Source organism: Seriola lalandi, unplaced genomic scaffold, assembly GCF_002814215.2.
Source record: "Seriola lalandi dorsalis isolate HSWRI2012SDOR001 ecotype SW California unplaced genomic scaffold, Sedor1 jcf7180002054864, whole genome shotgun sequence".
Lineage (NCBI taxonomy): Eukaryota > Metazoa > Chordata > Actinopteri > Carangiformes > Carangidae > Seriola > Seriola lalandi.
Genome location: NW_019525417.1, coordinates 1,763,828 through 1,791,822, shown reverse-complemented (window position 1 = coordinate 1,791,822; position 27,995 = coordinate 1,763,828). Strand labels below are relative to the sequence as shown.

At 40.5% G+C, this 27,995-nt stretch overlaps 1 protein-coding gene across 2 annotated transcripts; it reads left to right on the top strand.

Annotated features, from left to right (window-relative positions):
• The first annotated feature begins 142 nt into the window (after positions 1-142).
• Positions 143-27,977, top strand: atxn7 (ataxin 7). 2 transcript variants are annotated; one of them, XM_023427994.2, is made up of 13 exons: positions 143-289; positions 3,179-3,275; positions 6,956-7,168; positions 7,364-7,432; positions 13,516-13,620; positions 18,375-18,669; positions 20,440-20,768; positions 20,952-21,034; positions 21,655-21,935; positions 22,129-22,318; positions 22,444-22,565; positions 22,759-23,911; positions 24,751-27,977. In XM_023427994.2, exons 3-13 carry the CDS (start codon positions 6,964-6,966, stop codon positions 24,766-24,768), a joined length of 2,850 nt encoding a protein of 949 aa, XP_023283762.1. In that variant the 5' UTR covers positions 143-289; positions 3,179-3,275; positions 6,956-6,963; the 3' UTR covers positions 24,769-27,977. The 2 variants fall into 2 exon arrangements, with proteins under 2 accessions (XP_023283762.1, XP_087035884.1); XM_087179758.1 differs by lacking the exon at positions 24,751-27,977 and having other exon boundaries at positions 22,759-23,965.
• Positions 27,978-27,995: the final 18 nt, after the last annotated feature.

Genomic DNA, 27,995 nt, shown 5'->3' with positions numbered 1-27,995 from the left:
TTACAGATAGTCCAAGTTATGTCACTGTATTTAACTGAAGGTAACAATCCAGAAATATTTTGATTATGGAGAAGCGTGTGCGTGAGTGTGCGTGCGTACTGACGCCGTGACGTCTCTGTCCCAGAATGCAGTCTGGTAAACAGACATGGAAGCACCAGGTGAAGACCTCCACAGCGGCTGAGCACTGCACTCGGTCTTTCCCACCGTCTTCTGTCTCTTTCGCCCAGTGCATCCAGCTGATATATATCTGCCTGGTGTCACGTTTACGTCTACAGCATCCAGAGCCTTGGTAAGAATGAAGTTGTTGTCGGTCCGTGACGACTGCTAATGACTTCTACTGTGCTGTCAGGCTTCTGCCAGCTTCCTCGCTAACGCTAGTCATGGCTGGCTACAGGCTTCAGCTAGCAGGCTAATGTAGCCGCCACTGGTCTCTAGTAACGTTTGTACCAGTCACAGACCCATACTGCTTTCATTACACATCTCCTGATAGACATGTCTGTTTTTACACATTGCATTTACAATATGAAAACATTGTCTTTTCTGTTCTTGAAAAAAATGTTAATGTACGTTAGTATGGTCAGTGTGCAGCAGAGGTGGGATCAACGGTAGCCAATAAAACTGCTGGCTCCTGTTGGTCGCTACTAGTGACTGTTAGCTAGCTAACTGAGTTCTCCTGTTAAGGCGTGCACTTACTAGTTGTCATTGACAAATACTCAGTTTTTGGACAAATTTCATAATGTCATCTCTTGCCAGTCGTGGCTTTTGACTTACCGTCTTCGTAGAGCCCAAATCATAACTGAGTTGAGGCTAAACTGAATTATTATTATTATTATTAATTATTAATGACTTGTTTATATTGCAAGATAACAGGCTATACACATTGTCTGCAGTATATCCACTCTGATGCCAGCGTTATAGGCAGAATCTGTAAGTGCTGGGTGACAATTAAATATGATATTATTGTCATAAATGTTCTGTTATGGTTTCACTAAATGCTGTTGTACAAATTACTTTTGAAGTGATTTTACATTAGAACCAACAGTATGACTTTAGAAGTTCTTGCCAAGCAAACTGTATGTATGGAGTTTTGTTTGATATGAGCACCAACCAGCAGATAACGGTTCATTGCATTGAACATCAGTTGATTATTTTCAGTTGAGGGATTTTAGCATACATTTGCCATATCATGATGTATATTGATAATGACAAAGTGTCCGTATCTGTTTATATTAATATTGTAACATTTATTTTCAACCATACCACCACTACATGGTAAATGGAGAGGATACGCAGGGCAGAACCCAGCCATTGTCTTCATTTGTAGCTTGAATGGTGGGATAACTACGATTCAACTGCAATCCTAAAAACACTCCATAGGTTACATTTATCATGGCTCTAAAATGATCAAAACCTAATCAACAAATGGCTTTTAAGTCAAAGTTCTGAATTTTGGCTTGAAGGGTGTTTGATCAATTTTAAGACAGTACTGATTGCACTGTACATTTGATAGTTGTTAGTAGTTAATGCAGCCAGTATGGTTTTTTAGTTAAACCTGTGTTTGGCAACATAAAATGTCTGCCATAACAGAGGCGTGTTGGTTATCCTTTGGCTACATACTCACTTCAGGGAGAGCTATGAATGAACAGGACTTTTGAGCAGACGTTTGTGGGTTGGGAGACACTGGCTTTACCAGTGTAAAAGACTAGACAGTAGACTAGTTGTGCTGCCTGGTAGACTTTGACCAGGCTGCACAACTACTTTAAAGACATTTTAACTGTCTGTGGAATCTGTCAATGCACATTTCATTGAGATATATAATAATTACAACCAATTCATAACAATTAAAGAAAAAGTTGAGAGCTCTGCTTTTTTTTTTTAAGCATAATTACCCACACATTTTAAGCTACATTGACCTATACATCTTTAAGGTTGCCAGCCCAAAGTCTAAGGCAAGGTAGAGTGCTATACAGTTGCAGTTTTCGTTTGGCAATAAATGTTACTATTGTGCTCCCCCACCACCACCACCAAGTAAGGTTTTTTATTTTTGCAAGGGCACATAAAGAATTTCAGAGGCGCAATGAAAATTTATCAAATAAGGGTTTTTTTCTCAATAAAGGGATACAAGGAGACATTAACAAGCCAAATTATTTAATTTATTTGAATACAAAAATTACATTTGATCTTCCTTTTTTCTTTCTAGTTATGTAATAATTATGTAGTAATAATAATAATTATGTTATTATGACAGTCATCATGGTGCACTGAACAAATACTGAAGGTCATGGTTCAAAAATATAGTCTATAAACTTAAATTATAACATTGTTTTTCTCTTATTTCTCCTCTCTTCCTCTTGCGGGATGCATAGACATCTGCCTTGACAATAAAAATGACTTTAGTGTCAATTCAAAAGCATCACACATATCCCAACAACAGAACTGACTTACAGAGGAAAAACTTAATGACAGCACCTGCTGTTGGGAAATTATATTTGCCGGTGGAACACCAGGGCATACCACAGGGAGATCAACATATGCTGAGGGGACAGGCATAATATGCACCACCACTAGTGGCACACCATCAGCCACCTTTCAGTCTCTGTGCTGCTGTCCTGTATCCTTCGCTTCAAATTGAAATCCCTCTGAAAAGTTGTGTAATTGCAACCTCACATTTCCTAAGATTTGGTCCTGGACTTTAATGGGCTACAGCAAAAGATTTTTGCAAACAACTTTTGAAGTATTATTCAAACTTAACCAAAACTAAAACAAGTTGTTGCAACTCTCACACAACAGTTATCACTGTATGGCTTTGTGTTTTGTTCAGTCAAGCCACTGGCTACCTCTGTGAATATGTTACAGTATGTTTTGCATCAGTTAAGACAAGAAATGATAAAAGGGTATGGTTTCAGTTGGGATTAAATGGGATTACTGTGGGGCTGGAGAGGTGGTTAGGGATGTGCTTAATGGCTTGGATTACTGCACAGTGGTGAAGAACTCCATGACCAGGCCCAGGGAGGACAATGTTACCTTCCAGACATAGTTTTCTAATCCCCTATTCACTGATTAACGCAATCAAGAAACAGCAAAACAAAGAATCTGATACTGACTTGTCTTCCCTCAATGCTTGTCTGTGTGTGTGCGTGTTTGGATGTGTGTATGTGTTGCTTGTGTGTGTCTCCAGACTTCCCCCAGTGTGTGTGGCAGCCAGGGATCACCCAAACTGATGAGGATCGGCTGATTGAGTTAAAAATAAGTTCCTTTTTTCTTATTTTGTTAAGGTAAGATCTCACAACTACTCAGTATGACACTCCATTGACAATTAGTGTTATCTAATACGATATAATACAATAATCATGAGTGGTTATTTAGTGCTTACAGATGTTTACAATTGTCACCTACTTAGAAACATAGTGGAGTTCAGTATAGCAATTGTTTTTCAATTATTGCACAACCCTGTAATTTCCCTTATAGCCCTTTTCCACTGCATGGTACCGGCTCAACTCGACTCTACTCGCCTTTTTTTTTGGTTTTCCATCAGGCAAAAGTTACAAATAGTACCTGGTATTTTCTTTTTGGTATTGCCTCCTCTGAGGTTCCAAGTGAGCTGAGGCGATACTAAAAGTGGATGTGAAAACACTGCTGACTACTGATTGGTTAGATAGAACCGTCATTACTGCATCATCATTGTGCGAGGCGGGACACTGTGTTGGTACCATGTGATGGAAAACCACTGTGCTCGAGGAACGGTAGCAAGTATCTAGTGAAAGAAAAAAAATCCACTCTCTTTACTCTTCAAATTAAGTTGAGTTTGATTTATTTCTTTCCTTATTAATATTTCTAAACAGTAAATACACATAAAAATAAAACCTAACAATATTTCCTGAAAACGTGTAGGGTGAAGTTATAGCTTGTTACACCCTATTACACCTATCGCTTCCATAACTTCCTAACGCAGTGTAATCCAGTACAACAGTCTTGAGGTAAATAGTATATATATATATATATATACATATATATAGCTGCTTTCTGAGGCTACAGCACCAGTGTGTGGTATATTTAGGATATAGTTTGTGTTAATGCTGTATTAGGATGTGTATATTGAAGGTGAGGTGTTTGTATTATAGGATGGATTCATTAGATTTTGTACAAACACCTTTCAGTGAAATGTAATTCAATACAACACCACCACCTCAGCAAATATGTGGCACTACAAGTTTCAGAAAAGCAGTAAATATAAGACCTTTTGTTTCAGACTGCCTAACTGCAGGCTGCCGGGGTCTTTTTTTCTACAACACTTCTGGTCTCATCCCAGTACAAAACTCACTGCTGTTGATTGTAGATTAATTTATATTGAGGCATAAATATGTCACAAATTAAAGGGTTAATCAGTGAAGGTGATGAAGTGATAATACAAAAAAAAGGCCAGAAAAAATGTTCTTCACAGGTTCTTGTAATTTGTGGTGGTCGGTAAATGGGTAAGTTATACATTTCAGTGAAAAAAACATTTGTTGTGCATGTCTCTTAATACGACAAAATACTGTTAATCTTTTGTGCCAATGTGGGAAATATTTGCGTTAGTCCAGATAATTGATCATTTGATAGGTTGCACTGTAGTGTATTTCATTGACTTCATTAAGAAGATCTATTTCAAATCCATGTAGAATATTAAGTCTTGACAAATTTTTGGCAGAACATAAGACAAACTTTATTTGTCTGGTATTTTTCAAAAGAAAATAACAAGGCGCTAAAAATCCATACAGCTTTTCTCATGTTTTCACCCTCAAACTACAGCCAGAGCTTCTAGCATCATCTAGCATTGTGCTTGTTATGTCTGTATCTATAGGTATACTTATAAATATTAAAGTGATAGTAAAGTTAGTATTTTGGCCAGGTTCTGCCATGGGTGTCCGTCTTAAATTACAAGCCTCAAGCCAACTTGAGAGAAATTAAATGAATGATGTCAAAGACACTAAGTCTACAACACTACGGTTTGACCATTTTAACAGTTCCTGCATTAGCTAGTCTTCATTATGACGGCGGCATTCTGGAAACTCAACATCCTCATAGTATGAACCTATGCAGCTAGATTTTCAAAGTTGTTTTTTTTTTACTTATCATACAGTTTGATACAACAGATCAGATGGTGTAAATATGCAGTAAATAAAGACAAAAAAAAACATAACTTTTTATTGACCATGAGTCACTGGCAACCTCTTCAGGATACGCTCCTTAATTTATATTTTAGAATTTAGTGTGGGTCTAAAGACAAAGTCAAGTTTCTGAACTGTACACTTGAAACTAACAACAGAGGGCTGAGATAATTTCTGCTCAAGGCTCCTCAGAGTACATGCCAAATGGGAGTACAGTCAACTTTTCTGACATATTAGGAAGAGTTTTTATCAAACAAACACGATCGTGTCGAAAGAATTTCAAATAAACTGAGATCAGACTCAGATCAAAATCAACACTACATCATTCATATAAAATAGGAAGGACAGTACTTGATAAACACTAGAAATGCTTATGCTTTTTGTAAATCATGTGAGTCTGTTAATTTGCCAATCAGCAATCTCTACACTAAATGTTCTCTTCTTCCATTTCTTTTTTTCTTGCATGCCAGTTGAATATTTGCAGCATTTGGGTAGATCACAAACATGTCATTTTGAAAGTGAAAGTAAAGAAAACCTGGCTGAGAATAACTGTCTTTACATGTTTGAAAAGCTTAGTAACAACAGTTCGATCTCTTCAAATAAGTCATAAATCTCATTAAGTGTTACATTATTGTTTCGTAGACATTCTGTTTAACAGTAACAATAGCTATATAACTAGTCTGTTTTTATTTAAATTGCAAAATAATAATTACTGATCTATCATCCATGAATATCAAGTGAACTTATCTTTATGTTCACTTGTGTTTTGTATGAGGTCTCACATCAATGTTAACACCCTAAAAATGCATCGACAAAGCATATAATATGTCAAGATTTACTCTGACACTAATAGTAGGTTCTACATATTGATGAGTAAATCAGTATAACATTTTGCTATTCATGTTCATTCTACAGTAAGTTGGTTAATATCTGCCTAAGAAATACAGTATCTTCTAGGACTCAATATATGACAGAATTCTTTTTTTGTATAGCCGTTATTGTAACATCATGCAAAAATGTGAGTTTTGGTGTGCCTTTTGTGGTGCTTTCTTGTAGCTGATATGTTTTAGATTTTAAATGCTTACCTTGTCTTAGCATGGAAAATAAGTGCTACATTTTTGCATCATCACAAGATCTGTGTTATTCATGATGTGAATAAGCATGTTGCTGTAATCATGAATCACACCAACACAGGTGTTTAGTAAGTTTGTGATGTATACATTGAGGAAGATCTCAAAATCAAGTCTTTATTTATTGAACAAGACAGCGACAGAGACAGCAAATTTTTCAAAATCAGTTGTTGATATTCCAAAAACCAAGCTTGATGCTGTTTGTAAGGACAGCTGACATAGTTAAATTGTATTATAGTTTATGTAAGGCTATCTGCTGTATTATTATAATATACTATACCATAATAACATTTTAATGTATTACGCATATTTTTTTTTCCAAACTATTAAATATTACACATTGCTGTGTAACTAGTGAATGAACCACATCTTATGTGTGTATATATAAACAAGGATTGACATTACATTGAATGCAATGTAAGAGACTAAAGTTAAAGCTAACTAGGCAGGGATCCACAGACATTCAGATAAACTGCCAGTCAACCAATTTATTCGGTATATGTGAGGTAAATGTGATATGTTGTGTAAGCTTTGTACTTGTTGCTTGTCAAGTGGCCACACACTGTTTTTTGAGGGGCGGGTGCGGTGAAACAACACGCGTTTGCCCGTGTCAATCAGTGAAAAAGTCCTCCTATCCCGAGCGCGACCAACGCTGACTCTTGTGTTGTTACATTGTAGCGGAAAGAATGTCGGAAAGGGCCGAGGATGACGTCAGGGGGGAGCAGCGCCGAGCGGCCAGGCAGCAGCTGAAGCAGCAGCAGATCCAGCGGGGAGAAGGCTCCACAGCAATGGCGACTGTTGCGGAGCGGAGATCCTTACCTAGTCCAGAAATAATGCTGGGACAGCCTTGGAGCAACTGGGTCGACGCCGCCAAACTCCACGGCAACGACGGTGAGTTCCCCAGCGTCCCAAATGTGCGCGAGGAAGCGAGGTAGAGCGCGACAGTTGCCAGTCCCGACCTGTTTTTTGGCCGATTGCATGCAGTTTTTGGTGGAATATGAAGAAACGCTACTGGTAGCAACAGCACGGGCAGGCAAGCAAGTGCAACTATTTATTTGTCTGTGTGTCGGATTGCCTCATTTTCAGGTGCTGAATCGGAGGAAAGTTTCAAAGACTTCGGGAAAAATCGAGAAGCCATGCGTTTGTGCAGAGAAGGTGAGTGTTTTTTCCGCCAGGGCCAAAGGTGTATTTTGGTTCGGCGGGTTTGCTCACATACACACACAGTATATGGACTCAAACACATGTGTCTGTTATTCGTGCGGTTACTGACATTTGCATCTGCCCCTAAAATAACTTAAAGGTTAACAACTTATACTCGCTGTAGGTGAGTATAGGCCGAAACATAGCAATAAAAATGTCATTTTCTGTTTGGAGAAAACATCTAATGGACTTAATTGTTCAGCATCCACATTTCTGCAATTTTACATGTGAAACCTTCCACCATATTTCATGTGTATCTTCTTATCTTAAGACATCACCAAGGTTGCCTGAAGAACTGTAAGATAGCAAAGGTTTCAAAAGTTAATCAGTAGAAACTTTTAGGATTTATACAAATTTGACTGTTAAAACAGCTTTTTTCAAAACAAGCCCCATCTTAGTCATAGTTCTTTCAAAATAATATGAAGCTGAAATATGGCTTGCTCCGATTCCACATGCTGCCTCAATGCAAAATATGAACAACTGTAATGTTTTGTTACCATATATATAGATCAGTAGTGTAAGCAAACTGAACAACATACTGAAGTTAAGATGACTTTTTAATGTCTTGAAAGTACTCACCCACCAATGAACATGATACATAAATATCTAATTTAATCAGGTCAGACAAATCTAAACTCAGAAAGTCAACTATCACAGAGGATAAAAAAAATCAACTAGAATACTCTGATAACAGAGTGATAGGGTGATTATGTTCTTACAATTATCTATGATCTCAGGTTATTTCAGCATTTACCTCTAAAGCAGAAACATACTGCAGCGTTCATGTTTATAAAATCTGTAATAGGCCATAACAGGGAAAGGTTCAGTCATGACATAAAGAGAAAGGACCTCATCTGACGAAGATGATAAAACCCAGAATGTCAGAAGTGCACATCACCTGGCTTCTCAGCCACACAATGAAGTTTGAGAGCACTTTGTGCTGGAATTTTATTTTTGGAAACACCTCGATTAGCGTTAGCTGATTTGTTCTGCTGGCAGGCCTGGATATAGAACGAGCTACACCACAAAGTTACATCTGTTAATAACAATAAAATGGCATCCATTTTAATTACGAATCAACAATCATTTTCCAGGCAGACTGATATCAGAATGAGCCAGTTGACAGAATGAGTTGGATAATGACCTCTTCATTCAACTCAAATCAAATGAATGAATGATGAGTCAACTTTCTTATTACCCTGATAGTGATTGTATTTCATTTATAGAAAGGTTTCAATGCTTCCCTCATGTCATCCATGGTTCTAAGTAGTTAACTGGGCACACGTCTTAAAAGTGTGTGCCCACAAAAATGCTATGTTTATTTTATGCATTTTAGCAACACATCCACAGCTACGTTTAATCACTTTGCTGTGAGGATTTTTATCACTCACACAAAGACACCAGCAGGGCACGTCAAATGTGACCTTGCTGTTATGGGACAGTCATTGCAACGATTAGGACATTAAGATTAAGATGCAGCCTTTTCTTTGAGCTTTAGATCACAACAAGCATGCAGTGAAAATAATCTTAATCTCTGTTCTTTCATGTTCTGATATTCTATTTGTGTGTATAATTTGCCAGAAAAAAATGGCAGCAATTAACTAAAAACCACAAAGATCTTCAGACACTCAAAACCATCATTATGTCTGCAGCCAACAACAAAGTGATCACTGTGGAGTGTGTAATTGTCACAGAATTTGACAGGTTTCTGGATTACGTGACTCCTAATGTACAACACCTATGACACGCATTTGGAGGAGCATGTGTTGGAATGACATGTTCTCTAATAATGTCTTTGCAGAACAGTGTGTCACACTATGTCATCAGTGTGTGTACAGCTTTCTTTCTCTCACTCTCCCTCTCACTCTCTCTCTCTCTCCGCATGTTGCTTGAAAGGAAAAGGTTAATTGCAAGTTACATGTCAGGGCACTCTTCTGATGTTGCATTTGCATTGGTCAACAATGTGGCCAGTGTGCTGCTCTTAGACCACTACATAATTTCAGCAGCAAATATCCATTAGCATATCATACTTTTGGGGTGACATTTATCAGACTGCATACATTTTTTAGTTTTTGACTGATATAAGAGATGTCTGAAGAAATGTTATTTGAAAGTGAATGAAATTGGTGTATCAAAGCTGTCATTTAAAATTCAGGGGCTGTTATGCCACTTGCCATGCAACTGTCATGAAACATGTCTCTATCATGCAGTAACATCTATCAGTGACTGTTGTTGTTGTCATGGGGCTGATCAACACATGCTGCCTGTGGCAGAAGTGTGTGTTCATAGAATGTAATTCTGTGTGTGTGTGTGTGTGTGTGTGTGTGTGTGTGTGTGTGTGTGTGTGTCTAGTGGGGCTATTACAAGTGGATGACTACACCTCTCCACCATGACTCACCACCAGATTCCTCCTGTGGTGTAACCACCATTCTAACACACACAGACGATTAACACACACACATTAAAAAAAAGGATTGGCAAATTATGACAGAATTTGCTCATCATCTGTCTTGCTTTTTATAGATTTTACAGTTGCCCCGTTACAGTAAGGGAAGCTTGGAAATGTAGTGCCGGTGACAGTGTCACAGGTCAGATTCTGCCAGCGTGTGTGCTGCTCAGAGGCAGCCAGAGCTGCTACTATTCCACCTACATCATTCATCACTGCCATGGATGAGGATACCGAAATTAACTGGACTCTCGTTCTCTTCCTCTGTCTCGTGCTCACATGCTCTCTTTCTCCTCTTCGAGCGCAGGTCCTCCGCTCACTCCCTCTTTGTCTCGCTAAGGCCTCGGCCTGCTTCTCTGTTCTGTGTTTTTTCTCCGTTGTGCTCGTTTCTTGGCTCTGCACCATTGTTCTGTCTCTTCTTTCTCCTCCACGGTGACTTCCTTTCTCTCTCTATCCTTTTCATCTCCTACTTGTACAAGAAAAATATGGAGATTAAGAATAGACACAGTGGCGTTAGACTACTTTTCAAGGCAGGCCATTTTAGTGGTACAGTTCAGTCAGTGCCAGTGCGTAGAATGCAGAGTGGCGATGCGATCTAACCAGACTGCTTTTATAGTTGAGCAACGCGTTTCGAGAACGCTCCAAGTGAACAACAGCAGCAGTTTGGGAATGATTGTTGTTTGACCTTGCAATTGGTTCAATGAGGAAATGTGGTTGGCCTGTTGGACTCTGCAACTCTTTCCTGTTTCTTTAAGATTTTGAGAGAAGGTAGAGTGTTAATGGAGAATACATGGGAAGTTATTGATTTAGCAACGGCTCTTTCGTTATAATTTCAGTGTGTTAGTGTTACAGGAGAATGGCTTACATAGAGAATGAAATGAAGAAAGACATGTAGAACAGAAAAGAAGTTGCCCAGAGCTTTCAGGCCTGCTTCCAACTCTTGCTTTAATGGCTTATGCTTCTGCAACTGGCAACCAGTGAATACTACCCTCCACACCACATCTCAGCACTTGTTTTCTTTGCCGAGCAGTCAGACCCTTGCTTGTGCACATCAGCAGTGTGCTTTTCTACTCAAGCTCTATATAATTTACATGCCTTTGTCCATTAAGTGAAGACATTTGCCTTTTCTCTGTGGCAGACCCCAGCCACTGTGAAAATATGTCTTTTCGCTGCACTGCCGTTGAAGGAGACACTTAGCAGAGTGGCTTCAGACAATTGACGCTTATCAAGTAGCATCAGCCTTGTCAGTCCTTCCACACAAGACCACCACTGACCTCCCTGAGAGGGATCCCGCCAGGTAGACCCTTTTATATGGTCTTTGCCTAATGGCCCTCGTCCCTTCCAGATTCAGCTAGTGATGTTTGGAGAACCCTTGACGGCCCTGGCGGAGTACGTATTGGAGAGGGGCTCCACTTCTCTCCTCTTGTATCCTCTCTTCTGCTCATCTCATCATAATGCCCCAGGCAATCTCTTAATTAGCCTCCTTAATTAGGTGGTTTCTGGTTCTGTGCGCCTGGGTAAATATTGATCACATTCTGGTGAGGAGCAGCACTTCCCTCTGATTTGCCATGGAGTGGCTTGAGAAGCATGAGGCTTGGTTCACACCATTGGGTGGATAGAGATTCTAAAGCTGCACACATGCCATTCGTTTACATTGGCATATATGCTCACTATTATGGAGGACTGAAACTGCCTAAATCAAAAGTAAATAAATAAACGACTCGATAAATAAATTGATGTGCCATTAAATGCATCAAATAATATTAAGAATAATTAATTAATTAAATAATAAAATGTGACATCAGCTGATATTCCTGTTTTAATTTTGCTTGTATTCATTTACCTTTGAATTTATTCCCTATATCTATTTACTTTCCCCATTTAAATTCTTTTTTATTAATTTTTTACTGATTTATCCATTTATTTCCCCTTTGCATTTCCCCCCTTCTATTTATTTATCCCAAACTTATTTATTTCTGTATTTTCTTTCACATTTCTTTATGCAATTCTGCTTCATTATGCAAATGAGGGGGCTGTCATTCAAAACAGACATAGACTGACTATGCATGCCTTGCTCAGGCGTGTGGCTAGGCTCACAATAGAGCAATCAGGAGCGAGGAAGGATCAGGAGATTGTTAGACCAATGAGGCACTTTGCTAATCTAGCTAAAAACAAGACTAGGTATAAACTTAGTTCATGGCTGGACAATGTATGGTTGTGAACCGTGGGTTTAAGGCTACGCCATTTGTTACAGGCATTCGGGCAGTCATTCAGCCGCGCTGGCTACTCAGGAGCTGCAGGGAAGCGGAGTTGTACTTCCAATTCACTGAGCGTCGCCATAATTACGGCAACTAAACCGCATGTATTACATATATCCTTATCGCTAATGGAGGCTGAGGAATAACTAAACATAAGACACACTGAGCAAGAGAGAGCAGGAGAGTGGGAGTGAGAGGTCATTGCTAACTGCTAAGCTAAAGAAACTAGCAGAACTGAATAGCATTAAACAAAAGAAACACCAGCAGCTGGAAATGAGACAATACGTTTACTGCAACATGTCAGCACAGCAATAAAAGCCCTGTTAAGAACTATAGGGTTTCTCTCCAATGAAATGCTAGAGGGCTTTTAATCTGAAATGGTTACAGGAAGTGTTGAGTTTGTATTAACAAACATAATGTAATAACTTTAACAGGAGTGGATAAAAACGAGGCTTCGTATACTAGAAATACTGCTATGACCAATTATAAATATCAAACATGGAATTAGAAATAAAGGCCTGCCTCTAATACAAGCCTGCCTCAAATAAAGGTCTGTTACCTTCAGATGTGGAGATTGATAGAGGCCCTGTTCACTGTATCCCTGATGTGGTATGGCAAAGGTAAATTAAAAGTTCAGAACTACTGTAAATCTGCTCATTATCATGTTTAGACCCAAGACATTACTGTTATCAGGGATTCCATGTCACAGACCCAGTAGAAAAGTAATACAAAAAACATGAGGGTGAAAACATCCTCTGTAATGAACGTCATACCTCAATGACAACTCTTAATGTATTTAAAGACACAGATCATCCACACTCAATGCTATGTACGTTTTGTAAGTGCTGCGTTTGTTAATATCTGGGAGAGACATGAATTCCTTGACAACAGCTAACCTTTGGATTGCTGGCTCAGCCTTTTTCCTGGTTCTTATCACTACGACATGTTCTCTGTGATGAATGGGGATGAGTACTTGGGAGTGATCTGTATTTGCATGTGCAGTCTATGCCTGGCAGGTTTCCTTGAGTGATTCTTCACTTTATTAATATTCTTAATATGGATAAGATGTTTATGGGGCATGTGTTGTACAGCACTATAATGTCTGAATTTTACCCAGGACATGACCAATTTTCCCTTGTGGGTGTTACACAAAAAAGAGTATGCCATCACACTAGAATTACCTTCTCTTGAGCTGTTACAGTGTTATGACAACAAATAATAGATGTCTCCGTGTAGATGGAACTGCCAACTGGGGCACCAGGTGAACATATGTCTTTTTTGTTTGCCTCTCCTTGACTTGTGCCCTGTCTGCTTCAATCTTCCCCTGTGTACAGACATGCCCATATTTGGTCAGTGTCCCGCACAGGACGACTTCTACCTGGTGATGTGCAGCCACTGCGGTCAAGTAGTCAAGCCCCAAGCCTTCCAAGCACACTACGGTAAGCTTCATGCACATGCACGCACATATATGCATGTATGTACTATATATGTGCAGTTAGAATTTCATGCAGGCTTAGGTTTAATAGTTTTTGAAATTATAGATTGCCCATTACAAGGAGAAGCATATATATGGACAATAAGAGTGAAGAAGGAAGTAACAAGGTAGTTTACATCTGTAGGAACCCTATATTCATGCCATACACTTCAAGGGTGGTGGTGATATTTCATACATTAACACACTGTGTTATTACTTTTTCCTCTGCCTTTGTATTTCCTTGCCATTTTTCCTTCTCCACAAAGTAACCTGAGAGGGGGCGCCACAGACTTTGATTTATTTATTTATCTCACTCACTGTCTCGTGTGTGTGTGTGTGTGTGTGTGTGTGTGTGTGTGTGTGTGTGTGTGTGTGTGTGTGTGTGTGTGTACAATTCCCCTGTTAATATTTGATGTGGCTCTCTCAGTCTTCCCAGTAATGTACTGTTTTAACACATACAGCTAAGATCAGATTTCTGGTTCTGTTACTTTAGGGATGTGTATGTGTGCGCGTTTCAGTGCATGGATTTCCACTGCTTAGATAGTTAAGCTGGATCTTTGATTTGTGCTTAAATAAATGGGTGAATTATAGATCTGTTAATATAGTGGCTGCATGACTGTGGATCTTATTAAACTTGCCTGCATGTTAGTGACAGCTACTGTGTCCTGTCATGTAGGGCTATTTGTTTTAAGTAAGAATTTGTATTAGTCTGTATGTCGGGTGAGTTTAAGAGGACAGGAATCGTTAGTCGGTTCATGTGACCTTGTTATGACTGAAATCTGATGATTAGTTTTAGTTTTTGTCCCTACACTTTCAGCATCTGAATCAGAAATATCTGATAGTATTTTCTTCTTATCACTTGGGTCTTTTTTTGTCTTAAATGTGGATTGAGTTGTAGTAACAGAATTCTTTTCAGTGGCACACATTCTCCATGAAATTAGACAGCAATTACAGTTGTCAAGGTCAGCCACAAGAGGGAGGTATAACAACACATGGCTCCTAGTGGAACTGTCCTTGCTACTGAGTCAACAACAGTCAAAGAGAGGACTCCTTACACACTGTTGAACAATATAGACTGACACAAGCTTGTCTGGACCATGCTATTAATTATGTAATACAGCATCCAGCTGCAGTTTTCATACCTGCCTGGGGATTTTAAATGAGAAGTAGACAGACTGGAAGGCATTACAGTGCCTGTAAAGTAAAACAATACTGACAACATCATACCAGGCGGTGTGTACATCTTGAACTTGGTGGTATTGTTGATGCAGACAGCAAAATATGATCCGTGCAGTACAAGAACCCCAAAGGAATTGTGATTTGACAGTGATTTCAAGCTGTTTATAGACATCTGCTGCTTCTGCTTCTGTAATATTAATACTTATTAATTATTAGGGCTGCACCAGTCCAGTTTTTTGTCTCCCAATACCAATTTCTGTTTCTAAGCTCAAAGTATCCACCAATATCAGCCTCGTCCAAGATTTCGTTGCTCCAGCAATTCATAAATCCTTCTCTAAGTTTGTGTGTGAAGTCTTTCCTAAGTTGTTAGTATCGATCAGCCGGTTTCAAACTAAATCAGGTTCTGCCACTAAAACTTGAATGTCTGAGCAAGTGAGCAAGACTTAAGTGAAGGGTAAATCTGTAGCTCTGTCCGATGAACTATGTAAACAGGAAATCAATGTGGCATCACAACTGGCACAACTTCCACAAATTATAGTTTTAAGGGCTCAAAATATATATCTTTTGTAAATGTAAGTGACTTTGATTTACGGCTGAACAATTCATCAAAATCACAATATTGCCAAGTGCAATGTCCAAATTGCAGGAGATGTAATTTTATACCATTTGCAATTATAAATTAAACATTTTGGTGTTACAGAAATTCCCCCAGGCTGCAATCACCTGCCCTCTCCATCTCTCTCTCTCTCTCTCTCTCTCTCTTTCTCTTGTGTGAGTGTGTGTGTATATATATATATATATATATATATATATATATATATATATATATATACACAAACACACATTTCAGAGTATAATTTCGAATGAGTGGGAAACTGATGTCACTGATTTTGTAATTTGAGGTATGTCATGTCATTTTTGTGTAATGTAATTTGAATTTGAACAGTATTTACATCATTTACATAAAAAAGAAATACCTAATATAATGTCTTCAAATATCTTATTCTGCCTGGCCAATAGTTCAACACCCAAAAATGTTCCATCGTACAGTGATATAAAACAGAGAAAAGCAGCAAATCCTCACATTTGATAAATGTTTTAAATGACTAATCGATTGTGCCTCAAAATAGTTGTTGATTTCTGTATTTTCTGTTGATCGAGTAATCGTTGCGGCTCCACACCAGAGCAGTCTAAATCTAAGTTAAATTCTGTGGCTATGCTACTACACATGGCCGTACAGATTAGTAGTGCTTCTTGCTGTGATTTTCCTCCCGTCTTCTTCTCTCTGATGTCATTATGGGAAGACCCCATGTTGTGTTAACATGGGGCAAAGGCACTGATCTCAGCACTGTCGAGATGGTCTCAATATGATTTTAGCGTGCTTCTTTGAGCCCATCTGTCTCCTGTTAGGTGTTTGTGCTTCTCAGCTGACGCTGATCCCAGCAGGGGTGACACTCACCGCAGAATGGGAAGCTGCAAGCTCGGCTTCCGTTTTATGCATACATTTATGAACTTGTCGAACAAAGACTTGTCTCCTCACAGCTCTGCTCACACACGTACAAACATACATTTTTGAATCAAGCAATTTGAGATTAGTGTAGTTATTGTTTTTGCAACAAGAACAAGGTTATTACTGTTATATATGGGTAGTTTACATAAGCTAGGCTGTGCTACGGTTTGAACATGGTGTCTGTGGAGGCTGTCACACACTACCAACACACACTACATTGATGTTGTTCTCTCACTCCCCCAGCCAGGGATTCCCCTTAGCACCGTGCCAGTAGTTTGTCTTTCTGAAAGAGGATATTAATGCTCCTCCTAGTCTCTAGGTCTGTTGTTTTACCCCCCACCCCATAGTTTTCTTGACTCTCATTCTATTCCACTGCTGCTGGTGTTTGCTCGTCTTTCTCACTACTAGCGCTTTGTCAACAGAGCACTGCGTGTCACGCTGGGGTTTCCTGCTGTGAGTTTGTGTGCAGGGCGTGCTGTTGACTGTGACCAAGACAGGACAAGACAGCGAGAGAGGGATGGAGGGAAGGAGCAAAAGAAAGGTCTTTGGGTTAATCGGCTGCTAAGAAGTGGGAGGGAAGATGAATGGAATGCTTCTTGAATGGGTGTGTAGAGAGAGGCCCCTAGGTGAGAGGGGGGCACTCTTAAAAGCTTTTTTTTTTTCCTTCCTGAAAAGGGAAATTGGAAGAAGGTGGAACAGTGTGAAGGTGTGTGTTATTGTTTGCGTTTGTGGCTGAGGCAGATCAGGGAGTGGCAGCTCTGTGTGTGCGTGTGTGTATTAGTATCCACTCCACTGTTTCTGCAGCAACAAGCTTGTTTGCTGGTCACCTGCTGAGACTGAGCTTTGGCTGACAGCCCACTTCCCTGCTACACCATGGAGTTAGCTGAGTAAACGGTTAGCTAACTAGGCCCACGCCTTGCCATGGGAACTAGCTGCCGACACATTCTATCAAAATCTGTTAGTGCTCCCGAAGCTGTATCCTTTTACATTCTCAAAATATTCTATGCTGTTTTGCTCGTGCAACAAAAATGTTGACAAGAGGGTCAGGCTAATCTTTGGGAGCCTATTTCTCCTTAACTAATCAGCAGACACCTCTCTCTCTGTCATGTATGTGTCGCTCTCTCTCCCCACTTATGGTCAGAACAGAAGAAGTGTCTGTGTGACCCCTCTGTGACCTCAGAGGCTCAGTATATCTGTAAGGGAGCTGCTGCATGGCCAAGATTCAAGTTGCAGAAACCTCTGAATTTAAAGAAATGCCTTCATGAAGCTGCTGTTGTGCTTTTTCTTTTGCTAGTTTCTGTTTTGGCAGCTAATTAACTCTCTACTATGAAATTAGTCTGTGTTGTGATAAAATGAATCTTTGTTGTGGAACAGTAGTCGAAATGTCAATAAAATTATTTTTAGCGTGCCATTTCATTGCTGTTACTAAGAATAGCAAGTGATGAGAGCCTCTTATGAAAACCGAAAAGCTTTTGTGATTATTATGGGTGCACATATTAGAGATCCATGTTTACTCATTTTGGTAAACCATGGCATACATACATTTTTTTTTTTTAAACCTTTTTTTTTTTTTTTTTTTTTTTAAGGAAACGATATTTAGTTTTGCATGTAAGCACTTAGTGATGTGTATTTTTTTCATTCCTCTATTTTTGTCTTTCTATCCACAACTCAGTGTCGTCCCAACCCTTTTTGCTGTCATACTGCCTTTTATCAGTTTGCACAGCAACTGTTTTAAGAAGCTCAGGCAGGAAATAAAGCTCTTGACCTGTTGGCTGGTTCTATTTCAGGCTGAGTTGGCATGAATCACAAATGCTGCTTATTTGTTGTCGAGGTACTGCTCAGTACTGTCAGGGAATATTTCTATGTTCCCATGTGTTCCCATGTTCCCTTTTCTCCTGATTCATGACACAATTACTGCCACATTTACCCATATAGACTAGTCCGTTATAGTGTTTGATCAAAGCTTTGTGACACCTAATTTTGTTAACATTTATGATTTAATGCAAGCTTGGTTTATACTCTTGCTGCAGAGAGAAGACACAGTTCAGCCAGCAAGCCAGCCTCCACCTCGCCCTTCCCAGTGCCAGGCAGGAACCGGAGCAGCAGCAGTGGGCTTGGAACTGGGCTGGGCTCAGGGTCTGTAGCTGGAATGGCGACCGGAGGCATCCTTAGCAGACCTTCCACTGCTGGATCCAACTTATCCTCCTCAACGTCCTCCTCGTCCTCCAATCCCAAACTACTCAAACCAGCCAAAGAGAAGCTGCCAGGCATTCAGCGAAGACCCCCCTTTCCACCCTTCAGGATGCTCCAACCGGACAAGACACAGTAAGTTTCACATATTTGCAGTATAGTGTGTTGCTAGGGTCGCACAAAAATATTGATGCATACCAAGACTACGACTGAATGATTAATTGTTTTTATGTTGAAATTGCAATGTGAAATTGTGCAGTGCTTATTTAAATTGCAGGAGCTGCAATTTTAATTTTAACTTACACAATTTAACAGCGTCTCAACAAGCCGTAACAAGTGAGAGTTTAAGCCGGTGACTGGTGATTTCATCAGCTATAATGACTTATATAAAACTTGCTGGCAGATTGCCTCACGTCCATTCCAGTTAGGTAGCTCAGCTGTTTTGTTGAATGTAAATGACTCAGTTGGTGGACACAGTTTTTGCAGTTTCTCTGTTAGACATTTAAGCCAATGACTGTAAATAAAGAGAGAGATAACATGGCAGCTCCCTAAAAGTTCATCCAAAACATCTTGAAGTACGCATCAAATCATTTTTTCCCAAAGATGGTTTCTGTTTCTGTTTTAAAACGGGAGTGTAACATCATGATTGACAGCTGGGATTGAGTCCTGATTGAGTCAGGTGGGTGTAAGGGTCGGGCTTTAATACCGCGGTTCCACTCACTACTGTGACTCAGACTCAACACGTCACCAGCACAAGATGGCAGCACTCATTTCTGGAATGTTTTGGCTTCGTTTTTGTACAGTGGGAGGAAGTGGAGGCGCTTTGTCCATCTTTATATACAGTCACTTATTTAATCACATATTTATGATTATAACCTTTAAAAGCCTTAAACCGAGATCAGCTGCTCAGGCAGCTACAATACAGACCTGTCGTTGGGCAATTATTATTATGAGGCTAAACTTATTAGTCAACTCTGGGAGGACCACAATGACATACAACTGGATTGTTTTACCTGATTCTATTTTGTAGAAACACTTTGTGATCATCCTTGGTCCCATGATATCTTGTGGGACCTCTAATACAGGCCTGTAGTTTAATTTATATAACACGCAGTTTAAAACACACTATTCATTAGAAATATTACAATTAAACATAGCCAAGACAATAGAATTGTATTTAGCTGTAGAGATTTTGCTTTCTTGATTTTCCATATATTAATATTATATTCTCGCATTTAAAGTTTATAAATTGAATTTTCATAAAATGAACACTATTACAATATCCTGATATAGAATTACAACTTCTGTGAGTGAATGTTTTATCCATTTTGTGCATCCCTGCGATGAGCTTTTCTGATCTATAAATGTGTTTATATTGATTGGTCAGTAACTAATCAATGGTGTAATGAACAAAATTGGATAATCATTACAATGTTATAATTCTGATACATGTTGGGAGAAGACAGATTTAAATATGACAATGCATTTGCAAAGATATGTTTTAAAATTTTATATATGACTCTTAAAGCTCATGTTCACACCACCTTATACAGTTTTATCTAGGTTTAGATTCTCTTTTTACTGAGCCATTGTTAATGTTATTAATTCCACTGGTGCTTTTTCTGCTATGACAAGAAAAAGGCCTATGTAAGGTAATTTACTTGTTATTAAATCTATATTTCGTACAGGATCTGTCAGGGGAAATGAATACATTTGAACATGTATTTTTTTCTTTGTTTTGTTTTGATAAATGATGGATCATATTAGTTTCATGTTTTGTCCACCCAGCTCCATTCATACATGTACATCTGTCTCTTACCATGCGTTTTTTCTCACTGGCTCAGTGTTTCTAACTCTCAGCTTCCTCCTTGCTGCCCTCTTCATCTCTGTAACCTTCTCTTTCAGCCTCACCCCGGCTGTCAAGGTGGAGAAGATGCACCTGAGGGTGGACTCGTCAACTAAGCTGGTGCAGGCCCCATCTGCCCCCAACACCACCTCATCCTCCTCCACATCCTCCTCTAGCACCACTGTGAGCTCCAACACTACCACCATCACCACCTCCTCCTCATCAGCCCTTAAACCAGGCCTTAACTGTCCCTCCATACCAAAGCCTCCATTACTGGCCCCTGGTCAGATTCCCAATGGCAAGGGCCACCTCTCAGTCCTCTCGGACAAGAAGCAGGACAGCAGCAGCAGTGCCAGTAGCAGACGCCACCTCAGCAAGAAAGTAACAGGTGTGCTGGATAAAAAACAAAACAAAAAAAAAAACACTTGCTGTTTTATACTGTTAACATTTAGTATAAATTCTGTTTAGATTATGGCATATATATTCTTAAAGCACAGTATAACACAAACCACTGATTTGACACAGTATATGGAAGTAACAGTTCTCCCTCACTCTTCTGCTTTGCCTTCAGAACGTGAGTTCAATCCGGATATCCACTGTGGCGTTGTGGATATGACAGCTCGGAAACCATGCACAAGATCTCTAACATGCAAGGTAACCAGTCTCTGTATTTTCTTTTTAGGGCAATGTTCTGCAGTTTTCTTCAACAAATCCTATCAAAGGACCAAATCCTTAAAGTTGAACTCGAATGTGAATTTCTTCACTATTTGTGTAAAGAACGATATAACAATAGTGATACTGCAGCTACTGTGAATATTTTCACCGTTTTCAAAAGGGAATAGAACCGTTTTTGGACACACTAGCTGAAGCAGCGTTTAAGCATCAAGCTTCTGGGTGGGCATTTCCCACGACAGCAGCTGACTGACAGTTGAGCACCAGTGTTTCTAGGACATGTCAATGTCTGTGGTGTGGTACTGACTGGATCATGACATACCCCTATAAAGCCTAAAAATGTAATAAAGGAACACGTTGCAATGTGATGGTTGCTTGTTGATGTGTTTTTAGGTTTTTGGACAATGGTGGACATTTTTAAAGGATGGTTGTGATTATTTTCAGCAAAGTTACACATGTATCACACATCCACAAAACCTGTGAGAGATATATCTTACATGTACAAATCTGGATAAAAAACAGAATCCATCATTAGTCTAACCTTAGCAGTTCCACAACCCAAACAACAATTCTCACCTTTGACCTTTTCAATGTCACACCAGACACATTCCTTAAGCCAGCGGAGGGCGGTGCCAGGGCGGAGGAAGCGGTTTGACACACTGCTGGCAGAGCACAAGAACAGAACAAGGGAGCGGGAGAGGGAGAGAGAACTCCACCAACCCCATTCCCAGCAAAACCCCCCTCTCAGGGACCCACACCCCTCCTCCCACCTCGCCGCTGCCCATGACCCCCACCAGGTGGCTCATGGCAACGGCCCCGCCCCAGAAGCCACTAAGCCTTCGCCACTCGGCAAGCCCAAATTTCACAGCCCTGGTCTTCCACGGTAAGTGCTGCGTCGGACACATTCACTGTGTATGCTTGTATTGTGTGTTGTGTGTTGTGACACCAGACAAACACAATTGCAATTTAGCATGTGGCACATTTTAGCAGATGACTGACAATTGAGGACCAGTGGTTCTCAAAACTGTTTTTATGATTAAGGTGAAAATGAAACAGCTACATTATCTGTCTATCAGACTAAACAGCAGTCACGGAGGTGGTACCCCCGGAGACCCTGCAGTAGTCCATGAGTCACCACACCATCCCCAAACTACCCCCGATGGGTTTTCCCGACCCTCCAGCGATGAGGGAGAGAACGAGGAGCGGGAGGACAACGCTGACAAACTGGACTGTCACTATTCAGGTTATCACCCTCGACCGGCAGCTGTAAGTTTTAGCATCACTGATCTGTGATAAGCCATAGACAATTTCATTTTGATACAGTAGTTAAACTATGAAGGATTGATGATTTTTTTTTTTTTATTATTATCTGTACCCCTTTCTTTTCCCAGTACTGTACCTTTGGAAGTCGACTGTTTGGGAGAGGCTGTTACTCCTTTGACCGAAGATGGGACAGAGTGCGATGTGCCCTAACCACAATGATGGACAAGCACGTTAACTCTCAGATGTGGAAGTAAGTCTGTCCAGCTCAGATTCTTCATGTTAATACTGCAAGAGGTTGATGCATAAAATAATCTAAAAAAAATTGTATTAAGTAGAGTGACATGATGTTTACACAGATGATAATTACCCATCTTGCTTCTTCAGGTCAGAATTATTGACTTGTTAACAGTCAGAGCTAATGAATGATATTGTCCTTGTTGCAGGAAAATCCCCTTGGCCTTGGAGAACTCCTCCTCCGTTGCACCTACCCATAGGACAAGCACAAATTCCCATGGTAGCACTCCCTCCTCAGGCTTCCTGGGCCCCCCTGCCACCTTGCCCCAGACTCCTTATAGCCAATCCTACGAGGGCAAATCAGTGCTCTCCTATGGGACCACCTTAAATGCCCGCAGCTCCCCACAGGGTGGGGCTGAGCACCCGGCCTACGGCACCACGCAGGCCCGACAAGTGTCTTCGTTGCCGCAGATGCCTTCAGCCCACTCGTCCTCATCCTCTTCAGCTCCTTCCCTAGCCTCAGGCCGGGCGCTCAAGTCCCGCTCCTCCAGCAGCAGCACTACCAAGTCGTCATCGTCCTTCAGGCCCAAGGAGATCTCCTCTGGCTCCTCCACACCTGTCATTCCCAACTCCACTGGTGGGGGCAGCAGCGGAGCCAACAGTAACAGTAGCAGCACTAGCTTCAGCTCGGGGAAGAAGAGGAAGAACAGCTCTCTCCTCTCTTCATCCCATGGCTCATCTGAATCCTCCTCTTCTAATGCCAACTACTCTTCTTCCTCCTCCTCCTCTTTCAAGAAGAACTGTGCAAATGTCAGCAGCTCAGGGAGCACCTACCACCACAGCTCATTAGGTTCTGCATCCTCATCGTCATTATCCTCCTCCCACAGCGGAGTCCACAGCGTGGGGCTTAACTGTGGCCCCACTGTGCGGACCAACTCGCTTAGCCTCAAGGCCGAGTCTTCTGGAGGTTCAGCAGGCGGCTCCTCGGGGCCCCCTGCACGAGGTCCTCCCTCGGGCAGCCCTGCAGAATCCATCAAGCGCATGAGTGTGGTGATGAACAGCAGTGACTCCACCCTTTCCCTGGGGCCTTTTGTACACCACCAGTCCTCATCCTCATCTGACCACCACACCAGCTTCAGCCACCACTCCACAGACGGGCGTTTGGAGGGCAAGAAGCGCAAAAGCTCCCCTGTCTCCAGCAGCATTAATAGTGGGGGTGGGACAGGAGGGCTCGGAGGAGGGGGACCCGGTACAGGTAGACCCAAAGTGGCCAAGTCACCTGCCATTAACAACATCCATGGGAAGCATGGGCGGAGCATTCCAGGGACACCAGGGCTGCCCAACAACTCCCATTTACATCAGGTGAGTTTTGTATTCTGTAGTAGTCAGGATGGGTTTTAACAACATCTTTCCATGAGAGATAAATATGTGCATGACTCTAGGGATGGCAATCTCAGTCTGTCTGTCTGTCTGTTCATCACTTTGCTTCAGACTGAAATATCTCAACAAATATCGGATCGATTGCTGTGTAATTGTATAATTTTGTACACATATTCGTGGTCAATCATAGGCGCAGGTGATGACTTCTCAAAAATCAGAAATTATTGAATTATATGGTGTCTAATACTTTGTTAGTCTTCTACCTAACGTACTGTTGTAATTAAGTTAAATAAACGAGTGCGTCATTGTAAAGTCATATCAAGAGGAACAGCACCTTGTAAAGAGGTGGCTGTTAGTTGACATTGACCAATTTGTATTGTTTGCATGTACAGAATTGACAAAAACTGCTAATTGGCTTGTACCCTTAAGACTCACATTTGCAGCCATGTTTGTTAGTGAAACATTTTCATTAACTATTATTTTGGCAGTCCAGTGTAGTTACAAGAGGATACAATAGGTGAAACTCATGAGATCGCAGCTTTTCCCAGGATTCAACTTGTCAGTTAAATTTATTAAAGATACTGATAGGCCTGAGAAGTTTTACACTGGTAGAGTTTCACATGTTCACCTAAAGCAATCGAGCCTGCTACCAAACAAAACACATTTTGGGCTCAGGTTGAGGTTTTTCCACCTGAATAACTTGTCAGACACTGAAGTACGGAGTGATGAATGGGAGTATTACGACCCTTTGTTCTTGCCTAGAATGTGTTACTTTTACTGACTGAAAGCATTTTAAGTGTTTTTTTCTTTCTCTTCCCCAGCCAAAGGCTCGTCCCTGACAGCGGTGTCCGGCTTCAGTGTATGGAACCGGCAGGCGGATGGGGAATAGTCCGGAGCAGTCCACATACTGCTCTGGACTGCACGAGGCCTTTTAAAGTCAAACCCACATTACTCTCAGCTTCCCACAATCCTCAGGGTGGAGATGATCTGGACTGCCCAGTGAAGTCAATGTGGTCCTTACTAATTCTCCCAAAGCCATGTGTGCATGCATGCGTGTGTGTGGGTGTGTGTGTGTGTGTGTGCGTGTGGGAGTGGGGCAAGGGGTGCGGTGGTACTGTATGGGCATAACAGTGTGGAGCACCAAGGGTCTAATGAGCGAGCCAAGGGACCCCCATCCCCACCCCACACAAGTGTTGTCCCAGTATTCTGAGAGGTCTTCCTGCCTAGTTGGTAGTAGGAGAAACAATAGCAGCAGCCGTGAGCTGGGGTTCAAAGCTCATTGGGTTCAGGTTAAGGGCTGCCGCAACAAGTCGTCATGATGCTGAGCACCTGGGGAGACAACAAGCCGATCTCTTCCGTGTTTGTTAAAGAATGACTGTGTGAATGTGCGTGTGTGTAAGAGTATTTTTCTCATGTCAGATTCTGCTGGACTACTGGAATTTCCAACTTAAATACACCCCCAGCGCCTGATCTCAGAAGCCTTGGAAGGAGAGCAGGAGGAGCAGCAAACTGTTACTTGCAACACCTTAAACAACACACAATCACCTTGGTGTTTCACTTTTACATTAGTCTGACTCTCTGGCGACACGTTGAGTAACCGTTGGTTACACGCAGTAGCCTGAGACAAGCCCATAAGGACGATCTGGTCAATTCTTTTATTACCCAGAATAATTATGCAAGTGTTACCTTTTTATGATTTCTTATGAGCTTTTTACACTGAACTACAAAGAGTCTTTGTAGACGTGATGAAGACAGTTGTGCTTTCAAATGTGAAAAGGACGCCTGATGTGCCCATTCGATTGAATCTTTTGTCAGAGAGATAGCTTGGTATTGAGGACACCTGTTAATTTTCAGAATCTTTTCATTGTGCAAAATGATAGCCACAGTAGACCTACCCCCAACTGTGAACAGCACTAAATAACTGCTTTCTCCACAGGCACTGCTTACATGTCCACAAAGCTAGCCAAAAGCTGCTATCAGCTTTGCCAACTACTTTTTTTCTTTTCTTTTTTTTTTTTTTAAACTAAAAGGTGGGCTTTCTTGCTCATGAAGCGGTGATGGTGCATTGCCTGGGTGGATATGAAGAAAATCTGTGCAAACCATATTGTTATTGCCACAACTTACCTACTTTTTACCCATACAGCTGTGCAAAATCCACTGCTGCTTGTGGGCAGATGTGAATTGTAATGTTTTATTTTTCCTACATAGGGAATCAGGTATGGTACGACTTAACTGGAGCAAGCTTTATGCACGTCACCTGTCTTCTGTGGGTATGATTGTCCCTCTTGTGTAACCACTACCCAAGCTCTGGATGTTAAAAGTTTCAATGCCTCGCCGTAACACTATATTGTGTGAGCTGAGAAGAGATTTGTCACAGTAGAACAGATAGCCAGGCATAATACTCTATTCCTTTTGTCAAAACGGAGTCTTAAATCAGGCAATACTTGCCCATTTTGTTGGGATGTTTGCTTATTCTGTGTGGTCTCGAGTGGATTTTATGGTGCGAGATTCATGGAGATGGCTTCACGGGACATATTTAAACTTTTGGCACCACATGTTGATTTATGGAACATCCACTGATGTCAGATAGTGTGGAAAAGTAGAGACAATTTTTTTTAAAAAGAATCTTAATTTAGCTTTTTTTCTTGTAGCCTATGTATCAAACAAGTATTGAAGTATCCCTATTTGAGAATACATATTTTGTTAACAAATTGTACATAGTGAAATATGTATTTTTGCACAGGCATTTTTTCGTACACGCTGAATTTTTTGGTACAATTTAAAAAAAATAAAAGAAAAGAAAAAAATAAAGAAAAAAAGTCATTATTTATTTAGTAAAAGAAAAAAGATGAAAAGTCAGAGAACCTGACCTGACCTATTTGAAGTGGTTCACTGCCAAGTCTATATAATGCAATACACCTATATGTAGAAGCTGAAGCATCTCATGAATCGTTGTACTGAGATCCTTTACGGAACAACGGTGAAGTGTTGCCACTGTAGCATGTGTCTGTATGACAGAATACCTTTATTCACTTTTCAAGGTCTCAATCACACGTGCTTTTACAAGACATTTTACGTTGCCTATGAATCAAGACAACAAAAAGACAAATTTACGATGTGACCCAGTTAGCCTGTGATTTTGAAATGTCCTGCAGGCTTGAAGCTGTGCCCATTGTCTAAACTACTTTCCATGTACTCTGCAGAAACTTTGTAGACCTTAAACACATTTCATGATTGGAACACTTATGTTTTATAAAGGCTGAAGGGGTTTCAGCTACCATTGCAACTGCAGCTGCTTGCATCATCGTTGCCAAACAAGTAATTTGAATCACAGCTTTTAAAGAAATAGTTTGCAGCTTTTAAAAGAAATATCAAATTAAGAAAGTGCCTGAATTTGTTTCACCATGACTGTTTGAGGACAGTATTCTTTGGGTTGTTTTACCTTACTTGAATGTTCGATGTGTTTAGGAGTTTGCTTTTAAATCTGCCTATGAACCCTAAATGTGGTAAAACCTGAGCTTGTCAGCTGCCCAGTATGAAACACTTTAGTGTTGTGCATTTTTTTTGGGTTTATCCAAGTTTTCCAGACAAGACGTTGAGATTTTCAGTTAGCCTCAGTGCATGGCTTAGACCGCCTCTGGTTTACTGGGATTTGTACGTAAGAACCTTCAATCAAGTGTTTTGTTTACCCTCAAACTCCACTGACATCTTGACCATCGTTTCCTGTACATGGAAACATTCGCAAGGATGTTTGTTTTTTTTTTAATCAGCACCATAGACTTGGAATGTGAAAGCGAGAGAGAATTAGAGCTCGTGTCTGGGAGGAAAAAATAAATCCACCATTCATACTATGTAAAAGCGTGTATAGATTTTTTTTTTGTATACATTATCAGAATCATTTTCAGCTGGACTTATGTATTGGCTGCTATGTAATTCATGAACAAACATAGGTTAGAATTAATATTTAAAGAAAAAAAGATTGTATAGTATATTTGTTTTGTAACAAGTTTCTGTAAATAAAATAATTTATACTGCTATTTATATGAAATCATGTGTCTGCCTCTTT